This window comes from Triturus cristatus, chromosome 1_1, assembly GCF_964204655.1.
Source record: "Triturus cristatus chromosome 1_1, aTriCri1.1, whole genome shotgun sequence".
Classification (NCBI taxonomy): domain Eukaryota; kingdom Metazoa; phylum Chordata; class Amphibia; order Caudata; family Salamandridae; genus Triturus; species Triturus cristatus.
The window spans coordinates 1,269,514,745-1,269,533,884 of record NC_140579.1 but is presented as its reverse complement, the minus strand read 5'-3'; the positions used below and the strand labels follow the sequence as shown (position 1 = coordinate 1,269,533,884).

At 44.7% G+C, this 19,140-nt stretch overlaps 1 protein-coding gene across 10 annotated transcripts in view; it reads left to right on the top strand.

Annotated features, from left to right (window-relative positions):
• The window catches only part of LOC146871936 (DDB1- and CUL4-associated factor 7), a 919,103-nt gene that overhangs the window by 223,909 nt on the left and 676,054 nt on the right, over positions 1–19,140 (top strand). For all 10 annotated transcript variants that reach the window (XR_014981237.1, XM_085652229.1, XM_085652220.1 and 7 more), the window contains exon 5: positions 18,783–18,992. Coding sequence is in view for 9 of the 10 variants with exons in the window: in XM_085652229.1 (XP_085508355.1) it covers positions 18,783–18,992 (210 nt within the window). In the remaining variant the exon portion in view is untranslated. The remainder of the gene's footprint in view (positions 1–18,782; positions 18,993–19,140) is intronic.

Genomic DNA, 19,140 nt, shown 5'->3' with positions numbered 1-19,140 from the left:
ATTTGTTGGCACATTAACATAATCTGTCTTTAATGTATACCCCTAGTATATATGCAGCAATTCATATATAAATAGATTTTAATGTTGTTTGTGTATATTGTTGATAAAATAAACATTTAGTCATGTGCCTTCGACTGTATTCAATCACAAATAATGTTACGGACTAGGTCCCCACAAGGATGGTAGCACGTGTTCAAGTCTCCATAAGGATGGTGCTGTGCGCACGAATAAATAACAATATATTTGCAAATTTGAAGCAGGATCCTGTATAATGATTTTTTTCTTAACATTTCTCTGTTATTAGTGTGTTTTAAAAACATTGGGAAAGGTTAGTCCCCACAAGGCAGGTATTTACACATAGTCACCACAAGGATGGTAACACGTGTGTGTGTGTGTGTGTGTGTGTAGTGAGGCTGAGCATAGGTGTATGGTCGGCTTGTGAAAGTGTATGCGCTTGTTCAGGTATGCTGGTCTGATGTAGTGCATATCTTTTGTACGCTCGCATGAGGCGGTTGAATGGGCTGTATTTGTGTATGGGCTGCCATTGGAGCTCTCTGAGTTGTGGAGAGATGTGGGTGGTACGAAGGAGGTTCAGCACAAGTCTTCTGGTGTTCTAGATGGTCTGGAGTCTGTGTAGGAGCTGTTTGGAGGTTCCAGGGTAGAGTGCTTTGCTGTAGTAGTGTTTAATTGTGATTAGTGTTTTGTGACGTACAGCTAGTGTTCTGGAGCAGCCGTTTGAAGATCTTGCATTGCATATGTAAGCAGGAGGGGCTTACTGCGTTTACTTGCGCTTTCATGTTGAGTTTATAATCCAGCATGGGTCTGAGGTTTCTAGCGTGGTCTGTGTTTTGGTGTTGGCCGTTGCTCTGACGGGCACACGGTAGAGTTCCAAGGAGAGTTCTTCTTTCCAAAGACCAGCACTTCCGTGTTGTCGTAGTTGAGCTTTTGGCAGATTGTTTATCATCCACTCTGTTCTCTTTATCATTCAGTTATGAAGTTGGTTCTGGAGGTGGTTTTGTCTGTCAGAGATGGGATGAGTTTGGTGTCATCTGTGTTGGATATTATGGTTTTGTAGTGAGTTTACTTGGTGATGTTAGTGTTTGGTTTTTCTCCCGCCATACTCGCTGAATATTGGGGGTATGATATTTTTCTTTAAAGCTTCATTTTAAAAGAGAAAACAACTGCTGCCTTATTCATAGAAACTGTAATGCATCAGTATGGTAGATTTTGTCCTGTCCTAAAGTAAATGTGTTCTGGGATTCCTGTAAGGAAGAGGCTATTCAGTGATTGTAAATGTAATGAAGATTGTGTTCTAAGGAACTATTGTTACGGGTAAGCAACTTTCTTTCCTTTACCATCACATTCTGCATGCGAATAGGGGTTGGGGAATGTGCAAGCATTTAATCGGAAATAAACTGAGCTTGTCCACTCACTTAACAGTAAAAGCTAGTTGGGTTTACAGAAGGATGAACAAATATATAAATGCTGTCTCCTAAAATTTGTAATGGGATGTTCGAGGCATTGGAGTGTAGATGACATGCTGTGCATAGCCTTCCATCTAGTGTTGGGCCTGGATGTTCGTACTTTGTTTTTGTTCGAAGAAGTCTTTTCCAGTCACGAAGTAGGTGACTCCTCCTTTCGGGGATAGTGCACATGGGCTGCGATTCTATTGTTAGATTGTTTTTTTTCCGCCATCGGGTTCGGATGTGAATTGCTGCGCTCTGGTTTGGCACCGTTTCTCTGGTTCCCTTCGACGCACAATCCACTACCCTCGACGGAATTGTTTCTCGATTGCGTTTTACTTTCTCCACATATCGTTTCCACTTAAAGATCTTCGATCGGACAACTCAGGAAGGGCCGTTGGGCTCTATTCAAGCTCTGTCCCGGGTGTAGCGCCAAGTTTCCGCACACCGACCTGCACGAAGTGTGCAATCTCGGTTTGTCCCTGGAACACGACGAGAAAGATTGCGACACGTGCCTATCGTTTCGATCAAAGAAGACGCTTCGTGACAGTCTGGCTCGACGTCATAATGTTCAACACCACGGCAGCTCCGCACCGGACATCTTCGGCGAAGATTCCGACCGAGGAAAAAACACAAGGTAAAGGAGCTAAGGAAGAACATGTCTCCATGTCTGATACAGACTCCGACATGGAAGAAGAGGAGCAAGTTACACCGAGTCAGCGTACCAACAACCAAAAACAAAAAAGGCTCTGGTCCTTCCTCTGCCTGCAGGCCAAGGTTGGCACCGAGAAAAGGTTTTGAGCACCCCGCTGGAGGGCCTGGCGCCGAAACACAAAGAAAAGCCTTCCGGCTTAGGATCCAGTCGTCCCCATACCGGCGCCGAGCCAAAATCCAAGCACGTCCTGGTCCATGTTCCATCTTCGTCGAAGCCCAAATCTTTATTACCGAAGAGTTTGGAGCCGAAACTTTCAACGTCAAAACCTGCAAGTAAAGATAGAGCCTCGGTCCAATGTTCCACCATCGGGTCCGAAACAAAAAACTGGTTATTAACCCAGATACTGGACATATTCATGCCAAATTGCCTGAGAAAAAGGAAAGTGGACCAACAGGATGCGTACCACATGCCCCTGACGGAAAGGAATGTGTGTACAAACCCTTCACCACTAATTCACCACCACCACCTAACCCACAGGCTGAAGGGGATGCAGATGTGGATAGGCCACAAGATGTTGACCCATGGGAGGATTAAGATACTGATCCACACACAGATACTGACCCTGACTTCTACCCGTCCAGGCCATCACCACCTGACGACAATATAGGCTACATATGGCTTCTTAATAGAGCTGCGCATTACCATGGGGTGGAACTTCATAAGGAGGCTTTAGAGGAGGACTTCTTGTTTGAGACTTTAAGCGCCACTCCGAAAACTACACATACACTACCAATGCTTAAGGGGATGCTTAAGCATACTGATGAGGTTTTTAAAGATCCTGTAAGGGCAAGGATCATCAGGCCCAGGGTTGAGAAGAAATATAAGCCAGTACCTACTGACCCTGCCTACATCAAGGGTCAGCTGCCCTTAGACTCTCTTGTGGTTTCTAATGCTCGCAAGAGAGCTGACTCAGACCACAGGTGAGGCCCCTCCTCCTGATAAGAAGTCCAAGTTAATTGATGTCTCTGGCAAAAGGGTAGCCTCACAAGCAGCTAATCACTAGTGCATTTCTTATCCTCAGGCTTTGCTAGCCAGATATGATAGGGCTCATTACGATGAGTTAGAAAAACATATTCAATTTCTGCCTGATCACAAATCTAAGGCAAATGATCTTATTCAGGAGGGCAAACCTCCCCAATACCTCCATTAAGTGCGCATTAGATGCAGAAGACACAGCAGCGCGCGCAGTTGTTGTAATAACTTTATTTCGGTCAACAGACCATAAAAAGTACATATAAACTGTATCAACAAGAAAAAAAAGGAAAGTTCACCTATAAGTTAATACAACACATAACATTAGAAAAAACAGTGAACACAAAATTAACTTAAAAGGTTCTGCCTCATACGCCACATATAAAGCAAATAGCGAGAAACCGCAAACACGATGGGAGGATAGGTATCATAGATCAATATTCTGCAAGCCTGTGTAAAATGCAAAAATCCCAAGTTCTTGCAGATAGGAATCAGCCAACGTTTCCTGATTGCAGAATAGGCAGGGCAAAAGAACAATACATGGAAGATGTTCTCGGTTGTATGGATGCATGCGGGGCAAGTATCAATGCTAGACTTGGACCATTTAGAGGTAAAGGACCCTATAGGAAGGGTACCATGCCTTAGCTGAATATACAGCTTTCGAGCAGCTGGGGGTTCGATTAAATCCATGAATTCCTCAGCCTTAGGTTCTGGTTTTACAGAGAGGAACTCGGATGTCAACCTACCCAATAATGTAGAGCTCATTAATGTTTGATGGTTTAACAAGCGTAACTGAGAGAGGAGTGTATTCTTAGATATCCCAGTGCAACAGATCTCAGGAGTGTCCCTTAGTCCAGGAAAACCGAGCCGGGCACTAACTCTACTAATATACTGAAGCCATGGAATAGTTTTGTGTTTAAGAATAGGCCAAATCTCAGAAAATTCTGCTCTGTAATCAGCTAATTCAGGAACAGACCACAACCTCTTCCAATACATAATTGGTCTAGCACTTATGATCTCTTCTATTGGAGACAGGCCAAGATCGAATCTGAGAGGGATCAATGGCGTGCTAGGCGGTAGTCCAACTAAGTTTCTAGCAAAAGATTGCTCCACCTTTTTAAGATCCATAATCTGCTTGTGCCCCCACAATTCAGCCCCATAAATTGCTATCATTCTTGCTTGGCGACTATATATTTCAAGTACAGGGGAAACCGGCCTATAAGTAGATTCCTTAAAAACTTTGCTCAGTCCCCCCGCCAGCTGAGATAGCCTAAGCGTAGATTTGGCAATCTGCTTGTGCCAATCAAAATTCTCAGTTAGAGTAAGACCCAGATAAGTGAATGTTTTGACCCTTTCCAAGGGTGCATTCATGAAGTACTGGATTTGGACGCACCCTTTTGGGGGGGTTGAAGATCATAAACTTTGTTTTGCCTATATTGATTTCCAGCCCCCGAAGGTCACAAAGTTCCACAAAACCTTCAAGGATTTTTTGAATGCCCGTTGATGTTTTAAACAGCAACAAAGTGTCGTCTGCAAACATCAGAGCGGGCACTCTGCCTGTGGCCAATCTAGGGTCATCGTTATTTGCCACACCATTCAAGTGATCTACTAGGCCATTTATGTAGAGGCTAAACAAGGTTGGTGCCAACACACACCCTTGACGAACTCCTTTTAGGACAGGGAATTGGTCTGTAAGTTCACCATACCTCCCACTCCTAACCCACGCAAAATTGTTTAAGTGGAGCCTCGAGAGGATACCTAGCAGGTAGGGTGGGAGGCTTAAATCTGCCAGTACTTTCCATAGTTTTGCACGCGGGATCAGATCAAAAGCAGCCCGCAGGTCCACAAACACAAGGTAGAGGCTGCCACCCTCCACTTTTGCTGTTTTCCAATAAAGGACCTGCAGGCGGAATATCTGGTCTAAGGTGGAAGTGCCAGACCTAAATCCTGCCTGGAATGTAGATAAAATCCCCTTTTCCTCAATCCACCCAAGGATCCTATCAAGAATAACCCTCCCCACCAGCTTTTGCGATGTATCAATAAGACTGATGGGTCTATAGTTAGAGGGAGTTAGTGGGCAACCCTTTTTTAAAATAGGCACGATTTCTGCTCCTAGCCATGTGGGAGGCAAGTCGTCACCCTGCAAAATGCCATTGAAAAGAGTAACTAAATAAGGGGCCCATATTTTTGGTTGTGTGCGCAACAGGTCTCCTGGCAGTTTGTCCAAGCCTGGAGCCTTGTTTGGAAGCAAAGTTCCTAATGCTACCTCTACCTCGGACAAGGTAATTAGTTCATCTGCAGGAAAGCATGGACTGTCTATAATTGGCCGCCCAGGATCTGCTGCCCCGCTAGCCCTTTGGGATCGCTGGGGTTCGGTAGTATTAACAAACGTACCACCAGACTCAGAAGTGCCATAAAGAGCGCAAAAATGACTTTCCCAAGCAGAAGGGGCTATATTGGGGACAAATGCAGGGACATGCCCACCAAGTCCAGTTGCAACCAGGGTCCAGAATAGTTTAGGATTCTTATTAGTAAGTGCGGATCCCATATTCTCCCACTTAGTGGCCTCCCATTCTCTCTTTGCCTTAAGAAGTGCCTTTTTATACGCAGAGCGTTGTGTTTTAACAGCCTCCCTATTATTAATTTTTAAAACTCTAAAGAGTGCCCTTCTTGCATTGCGACAAGAGGCATTATACCACGGAGTGGACGTGGCCCGCAACCGATTTTCCCTTCTCTCTGTGCAGAAAATATCTTTAATTGCTATGACCAGTTTATGTATATCAGATGCCCTACCTAAGTGACCGATATTCCCCATCTCTTCAATGAATGGAATAATGATCTCATATAATGCAGGAAGTTTGCTGTCGGACATCTGGAATTCTGTCCATTTAACCCTACGTCTACTATTTGAGATAATAAGAGGCGCTGTGGCACAATTTTCACCCAATGTTTGACATTTCAACCCGAAGCTCCCCATCTTTAATGAGAGTACCAGGGCATTATGGTCACTGTCAGATCTTTCAGTGACCCTAAACTCATGCACCCTATCCCAATGCCTAGCTTCTACAAAGATATAATCAATAATTGAGTACTGTTTTAGTCGATTAAATGTGGCTTTCCCAGGTCTATCAGGTTCAACCCTCCCGTTACATGCTCGTAGAGAAGTGATGAGCGCAAATGACTGTAATTGTAAAACTAAGGGGGTCCAAGCCTTAACCCGAGTAGTCAATGGCTCGGGGATAATCCACAATGAATCAACATCATCCAGGCCGGCCGAATTCGTGTCCATAAGTGGTTCAAAATGGCAATTGAAATCACCTCCCACTATTAACACAGTGGAAGAGTCCATTGACTGGATAAGGGTCAGCAAAGTTTCAATAGCCTCAGACACAAGGCCCCGCCTGACTGGCCTTGAGTATACATTAATCAAGGCAATATTTGGCCCTTTTGGAGTTGTCAGCAATACGCACTGGACATCCAACGAATTAGTTGGAATTTGCGATGCCTTAGCTCCCAAGTGCGTGCCGACCCATATAGACAATCCCCCCATAGGTCTGCCCTTCTCACCCTTACTTGCCAAAATATCGTACACAGCAAATCCCTGGGCTATACTTCTTTTTAATGGCCAAGTTTCCTGCAGCATACAGATGTCGTGTAGGGCCATAAAAGAGCCCCACTCAGGAATAGGCAATTTGCTCTTAAGTCCCGCCACATTCCAAGAAAGAATTTTGACATAAGCAGACTGCAGTTCTGGACTAATTGGATCATAGTCCAAGGAATCAGAAACATCATTAGTCACTACAGAACTAATTTCTATTGCCGGCTCATTCTCACAAGTCAGTGAGAGTTGGTCAGTAGGGGAGGGGGCAGTTACAGGATGGATAAATTGTTCCAATAACAAAGTTTGCACTGGGGGGGATTAACTTGTCATTCAGAGCCTGATGCTCGGTAGTGGGCGGCATACCCTTAGGGGATCCCCCCTGTCAGTCGCAATCATCGAAGCCTGAAAAGGCATCAAATCTGTTAGTAACTTCCAACGGGGTGAATGGTAACCGATAGTCTGCCCTCCTAGAACTATATCTATAGCTCCTGGGGGGTATAGTATCCCATCCAGGTGCATTTTCAATAGGCACGGGATTGGGTGCATAAGTTGTATGCCAATTATTTAAAGGTATAAATGGAGCAGGCAGTAATAACTGCGGACGCACTGTAGCCCCAGTGTACATCATAGGGGTCGCTAGGGGTCTCGGATAAAAATATGTCAAATCACACGGGAGAATTGAAGTGCTAGTTTTCCCTGGGATATAATTTAAAATATAATTAACTGCTCTAGGATCTCTAAAGTTGATAACAATTAGGTCCCCCTCAATGTCTTTGGCTCTCCATCCCAACCAGGGGAGTCGCCGAACGTGCAAAATCTCGCCATTAACATTAGGAGGAAGGGGTCTATGTTGGCTAAGCCAATACATGGCTTTATTTTTTAACTGAAAGTACCCTTCCCTCCTACCCTTCGTAATATTGCTATGGCTACATCTGTGGACAAACATTTACCGTTAAATGTAGGGGGTAGTAACAAGGGGACACTAGACTATTATTTTCCTAGGGTTGCTGTAGATAATGCAAGGGAGAGTGTACTTGCAGAGCGCAGGGCGGAACGGCGCCGCTCCATTGAATGTATGAAAAATAGATCGTCAGTTCAAGGTGCTCCTGTTCGGAGTAACTACTGCACCCAGAGTTTTCACCAAGTGCTTGGCAGTAGTTGCAGCTCATCTATGAAGAAAACACATTCACGTCTTCCCATATCTGGACGACTGGCTCATAAAAGCCAGCTCGCAACAAAGCTGTCTCTGTCACACTCACAAAACAGTGCAGTTGCTCCATGATCTTGGATTCACAGTAAACCTGTCCAAGTCCATCTACAGCCATCCAACACACCGGCATATCTGGGAGCCACAATAGATACACAAAACTCTTTGGCCTTCCCCAATCCGACCAGAATCCACAACATGCAGATTCTACTCTGCTAGTTTCAGCCTCAACACTCATTGCCAGCTCGAGTGTTCATGCAGTTACTGGGGATGATGGCATCTTGCATAATAATAGTTCCTTATGCAAGACTTCACATGCGTCCCCTTCAGGAGTGCTTGGCATGTCAGTGGAATCCGCCTCCGGGTCTGTAATCGGATCTAGTGTTGATGGACGACCACACCCATCTCTCTCTGCAGTGATGGAATACACAAAACCTTTCAAAAGGGCGGCCCTTCATAGACCCGGTGCCACAGATAGTGCAAACTGCTGACACATTGCTCACTAGTGGGGAGCTCATCTCCACACGCATACAATTCAGGGCGTATGGAACCTGCAGCAAAGACAGCTTCACTTAAACCCTCTAGAGCTGCTAGCGCTCAAAGCGTTTAAAGTTCATCTAGTAGGCAAAGCTGTCCTGATCAGTACAGACACCATGACCGCAATGTACTACATACAAAAACAGTGGGGGGACACACTCCAGCTGTCACAACAAGCACAGACCATCTGGACATGGGCCATACGTCACAAAATGTTTCTCCTTGTTTACTCCTAGAAGGTGTTCTGCAACCAGATTGCAGATCTGCTCAGTCATTCAATACAACAGATACACGAACGGGAACTCTACCCTCAAGTTTTCCTCCCATTCTTCCAAATGTTGGGTTTTCCGGACATAGCTCTGTTTGCCAAAAACCTAAACGCAAAATGCCCAAGCTTCGCATCCAGACATCCACACCCATTGTCCATAGGCAATGCACTGTGGATGAATTGCTCCCACATCGGCCAGACAACCCTGGTTCACAACCCTGTTCGAGCTCTCAGTAGTTCCTCACCAAAAAACTACACCTCACTCAGAGCCATGGAGAGATAAGACATCCATATCCCAGCCATCTCAACTTTGCAATCTGGCACCTGAAATCTTAGATTTTGGCTACCTTAATCTGCCACCAGACTGCATAAATATTATCAGAGGCTAGACGTCCTACCACAAGGGCAGCTATGCAGCAAAGTGGAAGCGATTTGTGATATACTGCAATAACAATCAAATGGATCGACTGGACGCTTCAGTTCAAAACATCATTTGCTCTTTACTACATCTGCAGCGTTCCAATTTAGCGTATTCTTCCATACATTTTCATCTTGCTGCAATACCTGCATATCTACAGAACAGTCAACATCTGTCTCTTTTTAGAGTGCCTATCATTAAAGCATTTATGGAGGGACTTAAAAGAATCATTTATTCAAGATGTCCACCTGCACTCACCAGGCACCCTTTGAGCCATTGCATAGATGTGAAATATAACTTCTAATTTGGAAGGTAGCTTTCCTCATAGATATCATATCTCTGAGGAGAGTGGGTGAGCTTCAGGCACTAACCATAAAAGAAACATTCTTACAAATACAGCAAACAAAGTGGTTTTTTAACCCTAAATTTCTACCAAAAGTAATTTCTGCCTTTTAATCACCCAATCAGTTGAGTTGCCTGTGTTCTTCCCTCAACCAGATTCTGTGGCAGAACGTGCTTTACACACTTTAGGTGTGAAAAGATCAATTCTTTACTATATATAAAGTACAAAACCTTTCAGCCACACAAAACCACTATTTGTTGCTTTTGCTCCACCACATTAGGCAATCCTATATCAAAATCAGGCATTGCAAGGTGTATAGTCCAGTGCATTCAAATATGCTATGCAAAAGCGAAAAAAACACTAACAATACCCCCTAGAGCGCACTCCACACGCAATCTAGGGGCTTATATGGTATTCTTAGGAAATATACCCATAGATGATATCCGCAAAGCTGCAACTTGGTCTACACCTCACACATTCACAAAACACTATTGTGTAGATGTGTTTGCAAGTCAGAAAGCTAGTGTGGGCCAAGCAGTTTTACGTACACCATTTCAGACGACTGCAACAGCTACAGGTTAGCCACCGCTTTGGAAGATAACTGCTTTATAGGCGATGCATAGCATGTGATCTACAGCTCACATGCCTCGAACGGAAAATGCTACTTACCCAGTATGCATCTGTTCTTGGCATGTAGAGCTGTAGTCACATGCGCCCAACGCCTCTCCGGGTACCTATTCCTGTTGCAGTTACATCTTACTTAGATACATATATACATGGACATCTCTTCCTACTCTTACTAACTCCATTATCACCCTCTGCGGCAAACAATATAACAATGGAGTCGGTGCCCATGCGCGCCGTCACCGAAAGTGGGAGTCACCTACCTTGTGACTGGAAACAAAAACAGAGTGCAAACATCCAGACTCAAGACAGATGGCAGGCTTTGCACAGCATGTGACTCTACAGCTCTGCATGCCAAAAACTAATGCATACTGGGTAGGTAACATTTTCCTTATTTTAATGAATAGTCATTGTAGAAGTATTTAATTCAGAGTATTTGTACTTTATGATGGATACTCCTAATCGCAGATTATTTGTTTTTGAATACTGCCCAGGACCCATACTGGATCTGGAAACTTTTATCCCGCAGTGCTATCGCATGCTGATAGTGACGCAGTGGCGCTCCGCATTTTCTTTGTACTGCCCTGGAAGTAACAAAGTGGAGCTGCATATAAGCACCACCCCCTGTTTGTTGACATCAGTTCCTTTGTTTCTGCATCTTCTGACGCAGATCTGGAACTCCTCGCCCAATCTTGCTGGTTTTACAACAACTACTAAAACAAATTCCAGTTTGCTAGGAAATTATGTCCACACCTAAAACTATTTCAAATCATGCCATAGCTGCAGAATACAGATCTTTGTCACGAACCTGCCTGAGTTGTCCCTGGTGGCTGGAATTGGGCCACGACTCGAAGATGTGCAATAAATGTTCCTTCATGGGCCCAAAGGATGTTTTCGATGGAGAGACGAAGATGTATGTCAATAAACAGAAGTTGTCCTGTTCCAAATCGTGGGCGCAATCTGTCTGACCCGTTCCTGGGGACTCTCTGTGAGCAGTCCTCTTACTCCAAGTCCTTCGGTAAGTCAATATTTAAGTCGAAGCGTAAACATATAAAATCTAAAGAAAGGGCAAGAGCAAGGGCATCACAATGTCAGTCGTACACCTTTTGAGTTCTCCAGTCGCAGAGCCAGTTCTGAGTTGATTCTGGTGCGCTCCCAGTTTCCCAGGCCGCTGATGACATCACAGATTAAAGCCTTCAGGGAGGTCATGCTGCACATGTTTGATGTACATCCAGCTCCCTCTTGTGTGCTTGTGGCACCAAGGAACAGCAGGGTCCCCAGATGGGTTACTGCCAGCAGGTTCTATCCTTGGTGCCATCTGACTCATTTGAATCCAATATGGGCCCTGTACCAACACCAGTACAGGCTTCCACTCTGGCTTTATGACCTGCACTAGTCACTTCCACATTGACGTTGGTACCGAACCCACTGGTGCTAACACGTATGTCAGAAACTGGTTCAACTTCTGTTCTATTGCAAACAGTGTTTTGCTACAAAATTTTTTTTTGCGTTTTTAATATTTATTGAACTATTGTTATTCATGTATAAAAAATGTGAGCTGCAATGATTAATAGAAGCAGCTTAACCCCTTCAGCGCTCATGACGGAGCCACTCCGTCATGAGCCACGGGTGCCGTGTGCTCATGACGGAGTGGTTCCGTCATGCTGCGGCCGTTGGCCGCCGCTCCTCCCACGCTGCGCTGATTCCCCGCCTGTGCGGGCGATTAGCGCAGTGGGCGGAGTCATGACGGAACCAGCTCAACCGTGGCTCATGACGGAGTGGCTCCGTCATGAGCACAGCGCCACCGCGCTGCCCCCAAACCCCCCCCCCCAGCGCTGCGGCGGAATTCCCGCCGCAGCGAAGGGGTTAAAGCGATTAGCAATATAAGGATAGTGAAAACAATGAATGATTCCACAATCGTGCTAAAACAGTGTGTATATCCTGGCAATAAGTACTGGGTATAGTTTACTCCTATTATGCGCTCCCGAACGTAGTTGTCTAGGGCGGGTGTACTGGATGATAAAAATCCCCATTACCTGAAGGCAAGGTATGTAGATCCCCGTCTTGATCAGAAGTTGGACAGCCCTCCTTGCAGAAGGTAAACAGGAATCGGCTGGGCTGAGATTCCGACACACCCATGACCTTGCACCCTTGCATTAGAGTGCTCCTCTAATTTGAGCAGGGAATTGCATGTGTATTTATAATAATCTCATCCAAGCTTCAGCCGGACTGATATTGTTTATTGTCTCTGTGATAGCCCTGTTGCCTCGCAGATGAAAAATAAACATTTGCACAATGTGTTAATGCCTTGTACTGAATGTTCAAGGTGTCGTGATAGTGTACTTACGAAGAGGAATTGTAAGCAATGTAGTTTCGGAGAAACTAATCCTGCACTGTCACACAAGCAAATGTTTGTCAAAAGTCAGTGTGTCGAAAAGAAGGCAACTAAAGAAACGTTTACATGTATAAATGGCAGCGTTTCTTCCTGGGCCTAACCTAGCCACGCGACACCTTGCTCTTTAGGCACCTAACTTTCAGACACACTCCAGAGTGCCATGGTCTACTTCCCTACATCCTGTATTCGCAGCAAGGATGGTTCATGACTCTTTAGTCTAAGTCAGATCAACATAGAAGATCGATATCCAGGCACTCTTCAGATTCAATACTACATACCCTATGTTCAACCCACTCAAGTGTAGTAATTCTTGACAGATAAACTTCCATTACCACTAAGATAGATGTCATACCTGCAGCGAACCTTTTGCAAGTGACTTAACAGCAACTGCCTGTACCACCTCTTCCAGATACTCTGGTACCACCCCATGTCATCATGCCTTCGGCGGCAACAATGTCAGTCACCTACGCACAAGTTCCAAGGGTACCAAAACTGTCAGAATCCACAACATCTTTCCCATCACGTACCTTGCACAGATGCAAATGGAGGAAAACACCCTCCATCTCCAAGCAAACCAAGTGGTTATTCTACAGACACTTCCTACACAACAACATCTCTTCCAAAATCTCCATTAAGATCACCTCCAATGGATAACAGTCTAATATTCCAGGTTGTATTTGTTATAGGTAAAACAAAGCCTAATATTCATATTTGAGGCACCTCACTGTTCAGTATCTGCAATAATGACAACATTTCAACCATGAGCTTCACCAAAACCAATTTTACAACTGGTTCCGGGCTTTTCAAAGCTTGTGGAAGAAGTTTTTAAATGTCCAGCCACATTAAGATCAACCACTCCCCATCTTCTAAAGAAAACAATAAAAAAAAGAAATGGTGAAGGTAGAAATGAGAAAAAAATTGCGAAAAATTGAATATAATAAAGAAATTGAATTCAAAACTGGAAATGCGCAACAGAGAAAGAAGAAATAGGGAAAGATACGGGTGTAAAAATAAGGAGAAGGCAAAGGGAATAAAAGGAACTGATAAAGGAAAGACATGAAAGCAAGGAGAAAGAAGGAAGGGGAGGCAGTAAAGATAGGAGAAAGTAAAATAATTTTTTGGAAGAGGGTATGCTACATCATTCTGTACTATTGGCTTTCAAACCCTCACAGAAATGGGCAAAGTGTTTTAAATAGCTACCTTATCAGGGAGGCTGATGCATGTTCTCAAGCCTGCTGACAGGCAGTTGTCATATGCGAGCTAATTGGTGGCAGTGTGTACCCTTGTGGTTGCTTGCGATCTGCCTGTTGGGTGTCCCCTAGGCCCTCTAGATGAAATATATATATATATATATATATATATATATATATATATATATATATATATATATATATATTTATCATTTTAAAATCTTTTTTTATTAAATAAGCAAACAAAAAGCGTGGCAATATAACCTTTGACAGATCTTTTCCATACATATTCCTCAAGGGTATCCATGATAACATCTGTGTATCTTACCATGTTGCAATACAAGTGCATCAATGAAATCATTCCTATTTAATACAGTCTTGCTCCTTCCCTCATCCCATGTTCTCATAGTTACCTCGGAGACCTCTATTCTATAATTCACCCACTTGCCCCAGATCTTGTTCCATTTCCTCGGGCAGCCCTGCCCTGGAACACCACTTTTTCTACAGCGCAGCACCAATCTAAATCCTCCTTCCACTTTACAACACTCAGAGGTTGGTGCGTTCCCTATTTCTTTGCTATATTTTTTTGCCACTATATACGCTAGCATAAGCCATATTTCAGAATATTTAGGCCAGCTATCTTCTCCCTTCACACAGAATGTGCCATCTGGCCTCCCAATGCGACCTTTTGTTCCACCACTTCAGACATTACACCTGTTCTTTCCCTCCAGTATTGCTGATTTCGGGAGCAAGACCATCTTGTATGTAAGAAGGTACCCACGTTCCCACAACCCCTTACACACTTGTATGTGTCACTGCGTCCCATACGGTGTTGAATATTCTTGAGTTGAAATATTAGCATGTCAGCTACATTACGTCATTTGTTTTATTGTCAGACCCAGAAACTCATTGCGGTTGTTAATCATGCCTTAATTGCAAATAATATTTTATCTTACCTTGACAACCTCACAGTGGGGGTATGCTTGCTACTACATTCTGCACTTTTTGCTGTCCGTGAGAATCCTGCAATGCAGAAGAAAAGGATTCTTACTTGTATCCGTTTCTGCATCGTAGGTGTTCTCACTGAAGTCCAATACAATCCTTCCTCCTGCCAGGTTGGCAGTGTAATTCATACTATGGCACATCATATTCTCCTGCTGAAAAAGAACTGAGGCTGTGAGGCATTTTTAATAGAGAGGATGCTGGGTAATGGAAGCTGCTGGCTCCCTTAAAGCGAGTGTATGCTGAATGCTACTGATGCACTTTTGACCTGGCAGACACCCTCTACTACACCCTCTACTTCATTTTTCTTCGCAGTTACAGCAGTAAAGACTGTCTTTACAAGTCAGCGGACGCCACTGTGGCTGGCAGCATATAAGCCACAGGGACATCGGTCGTCTTGTTTATCTTTCCCTGCTGCTATAGCCACGAAGCCTATTTACTCTCCCTTAATGGCTTATGCCCATCCATTGGGGTCAGTATCCATTTCCGCCCAGGGTGGTGATCCATCAGCTCAGACAGATGGGTCTTGCAAATCGTTCGACATGGATATGCCCTTCTTCCTTCCACATCAGAGTGCATTTTAGATTAACGCTTCTTCTTTCTAGTGCATGAGGTCAGAGGGTTGCTCTCCAAGATTTCTATTGAGAGAGTACTGGACTTGGAAAGACAGGTCATTACCCCGCTAGTTCTCAGGCCAAATTGTGTTAATGGGGGGGGGGGGTGTTTGGACCGCCATTCATCTGGATGCCTTTCTGCGGAAGGACAGTTTAAAAATGTTCAACTCTGCCCTGGACCCTGGTGACCGAATAGTGTCCTTGGACCTGCAGGATGTGTATTTACACATATGCCTATCGTGCCGTTCCACATCCATGGTTCAAGTTAAGCTAGCAGCATTTTCAGTTTGCTGTGCTCCCCCTCGACCTCACTAGTGCTAGACTCTGTTCATGAAGAAAGATAGCAGTGTGGCCGACAACCTTTGAAGGTTGGAAATAACCGTATGTTGATGGCGGGCTCACCACAGTCCGTCATAAACCACCTCCAGAAGATGGCGATCCTTCTAAAGTCATTGTGGCTCACTATTAACTAGCCATAGTTGCATCCATAGTCTCATCTGACCCTTTCGAGGAGGTGTCATTCATTATCATATCCTGGACACAGTGTAGTTCAGGCCCTTTGAGCTGGTGCAGTAAATACATGACATTTGGGCTGTCATTCAGATGTTTCTACCTTTCTATTGGAACACAGTGAGAGCAGCTCTGAGGGGTCTTAACCTATTAGCCTCTTGCAGGCTGCTAGTCTGCAACACCAGGTGGCACATGCAGGCTGTGCAATGGACGAAGTTCCAGTGGGCCCAGCATCAAGGAGATCTGACAGATGTCATCCAGATCATGACTACTCACAATCTACAGTGGTGGCTGCTTGAAGGGAGTTGGTTCAGCAGCTGGCCACCCGCCCCCCCAAAGCTGTGTGTGGTGATTGACACGTCCTTACTGGTCTGGGGAGGCTATCTAAGGAGGTGGAGTTCAAAGGAATTTTTATGTGAAGCCGTGCTTGTATCGAGAACCAATATGTTGAAGTTGCAGTCCATTCATTTGGCTGTAAATGCCTTCTTGCCTTCAAAGGGAGGCTGGCGTAGGTTCATGAGGACAACAACCACCCCCATGTGTTGTTGCAACAAGCACGGCATATGGAGCCCTCTGCTCGTGCCAAGAGGCTTCACTCCTCTAGGGTTGTTTGGGGAGCAAGGTATTTCCCTGATCACAAACCACCTGGGAGAGTCCCTGAATGCCTGAGCCAAGGAGCTAAGCACGCGACATATGGCAGATAACGAGTGGTGTTTACTTCCTGAGGTGCTGCGGGGCATTGTCCGACAGTAGTGAGGACACTGGTTAGATCTTTTTGCCACTGTCAAATGTGCAGTGTCAAAGTTTTGGCATTGGAGTTTCTGCAATATCACGCTTTAAAACCATACATTCTGTTGGGAATGAAACACAGGACACATGTAGGCCTTCCCGCCCTTGCCTAGAGTGCTGAAAAGGAGGAAAAATAACACGCCCATGTCATCCTATTGGCATGGACTGGCCCACAAGAGTGTAGTCTCCGAAACATCGGAGTATCTGTCCTTCAATCGTGCTGCCAATTCACAAGTATTTTCCGCCACAGCAACAGGGCAGGGCGCTTCACCCAAATCTGTATAATCTATACCTACATGCGTGGAGATTGAGCTGCGGCAATTGACTGTGTTTGAACTACCACCTGAGGTGGTGGATGTCGTACTTGCCACCAGGTACTGTGCCATAAATTTTATTTATGCCAGACGCTTGGACAAATTTGTGGCCTGGTGTGGTGCTCATAAGACTGATCCCTTGCAAGCAAAACTGTCCGACACCTTTCTTTTCTTGCAGGGGAACTATTAAATGTTATTTGTTCCCCTTTCGGCCTTTCTACACTTACTGAACCATACATTCTTGTTTAAATCCCCTGTTGTGGTGATTTTTTTCAAATTTTTTATACTTTCCCTCCACCCTTATGCAGTTGGTTGGACTTTAACTTTATCTTGACATTTCTCATGTGTACACCCTTACACAGGTGCATGCTGAATCTCCTGACTTTGAAAAGTCCTTTCTTCTCATCTTGATTACATCAACTTGCCACTTGAGTGAACTGCATGCAGTATCAATGCAACAGTCATATACCACCTTTTTACAAAACAACCTGCTGCGTATGGCTCAAGAGCCATTCTTGTCAAAAGTAGTGATTCCCTTGGGCAGTCTGTCACTCTGCTAGTGTTCTTTCCTCCTCTTTCGAATGGTGAGGGAGAGCAGAGGCTCAATCAGCTAAACCCCAAAAGGGGTTCAAACTTTTACATTGATCGTATTGAGGAACACCAGGTGGACGATCAGCCTTTTGTGGTGTTCTCCAGGGCAAAGAAAGGGAAAGCTGTGTGGAAGAAAATCCTGTCAAGATGGTTTGTCTTCTGCATTATGATCTGCTTTGCACTGGCCAAGAAGCAGCCTTAGCAATATCTGAGAGCCCTTTCCCCCGGAGCTAGGGCTGCTATCACTGCGTTGGCTCACAGTGCCCTGTCCTTGACATCTGACAGACTGCGATGTTAAGGTCCATGCATGTTTAGCGAAGCACTAGTGTCTGGCACGAAGAGCATTTTTTTCTGCTCGGTGCTGCAGGACTTTCTGTTCTGAGTTCTCTTCACACACCTTCCACCTGGGGAGGTACTGTTTTGGCATATATTCTAAGATGAGGAGTCTGCAGTTATAAGTTATTCTACGGGTAGATACTTCTCTTTGGTAATGCCCTTTCTGGTGGATACTCTAACCACAGTTTCCTCACTGCCCTCCCACCGCCCCATTCTGTGGATTGGCATCTTTTTAGCATCTGAAAAGGTCCCAAGTTGTTGTTCAGTACACTGGTACCAACATTTGTTCACGTTCTGCGTCCGAGGTTGTGAAAGGGGGTGGGGAAGAGAATGGTCATCAGCATGCAAGGGCTGCCCTTGTACGAGGCTATGCTCCATCACTTCTAGGGTGGTATGGAGCCAGCACCAAGCCACACTATTCTGCCGAGCAGCATGCAGGAGCAGTGCTAGATAAAAGTTTCTAGATCAGAGTCTGCCGTTTGTGGGAGTATTTGAAGGGGAGGAATCTATGGTTAAATAGAGTATCCACACGAAAGCTTGTTCATTCTGTAGGTTTGAAATCCTGGGCCTAATCACAAGTAAGAAGGAATGTAATTGATGCTTTCTATTATGATTTAAAGGTGATATCCTGAACTACACAAGTGCATTATAAATGACAAAAACATACATGTTCCGCGCTTCAGTTGATCAAAGAGAAAATGGTGTTGCAGTTGTAGAGACCAGCTTAAACACTCATGAAAAGTCTGTGAGAAGCAGAGTTCATGTTTGGGCATCTTATAAAGGTGCCTATAAACATTTGTTGCGGAGTACTTCGATTTTGGTAAAGGTCATTATAAAGGGTTGAGGGGGTGTCCCTTGATGTCTTACCTAATTCATGTTGTATCCGTTGGCAGGTATATGACATTGCCTTCAGCCGTGCTGGTGGTGGACGTGACATGTTTGCATCTGTTGGTGCAGATGGCTCTGTACGTATGTTTGATCTACGACACTTAGAACATAGTACCATTATATATGAAGATCCTCAGCATCACCCATTGCTGCGCCTTTGTTGGAATAAACAGGATCCAAACTATCTTGCTACCATGGCCATGGATGGAATGGAGGTAAGACCTTTTCTGAAAGAAATGGCTAATGGTACCTATTGTGAATGTGGATTGCAGTGTTTTTCATTTTTGGGCAAATTCATCATGAGAGATGTTTGCTTATCCAGTATTGGGGTATCTTTCATAGATTCACATGCCTGAATCCTTC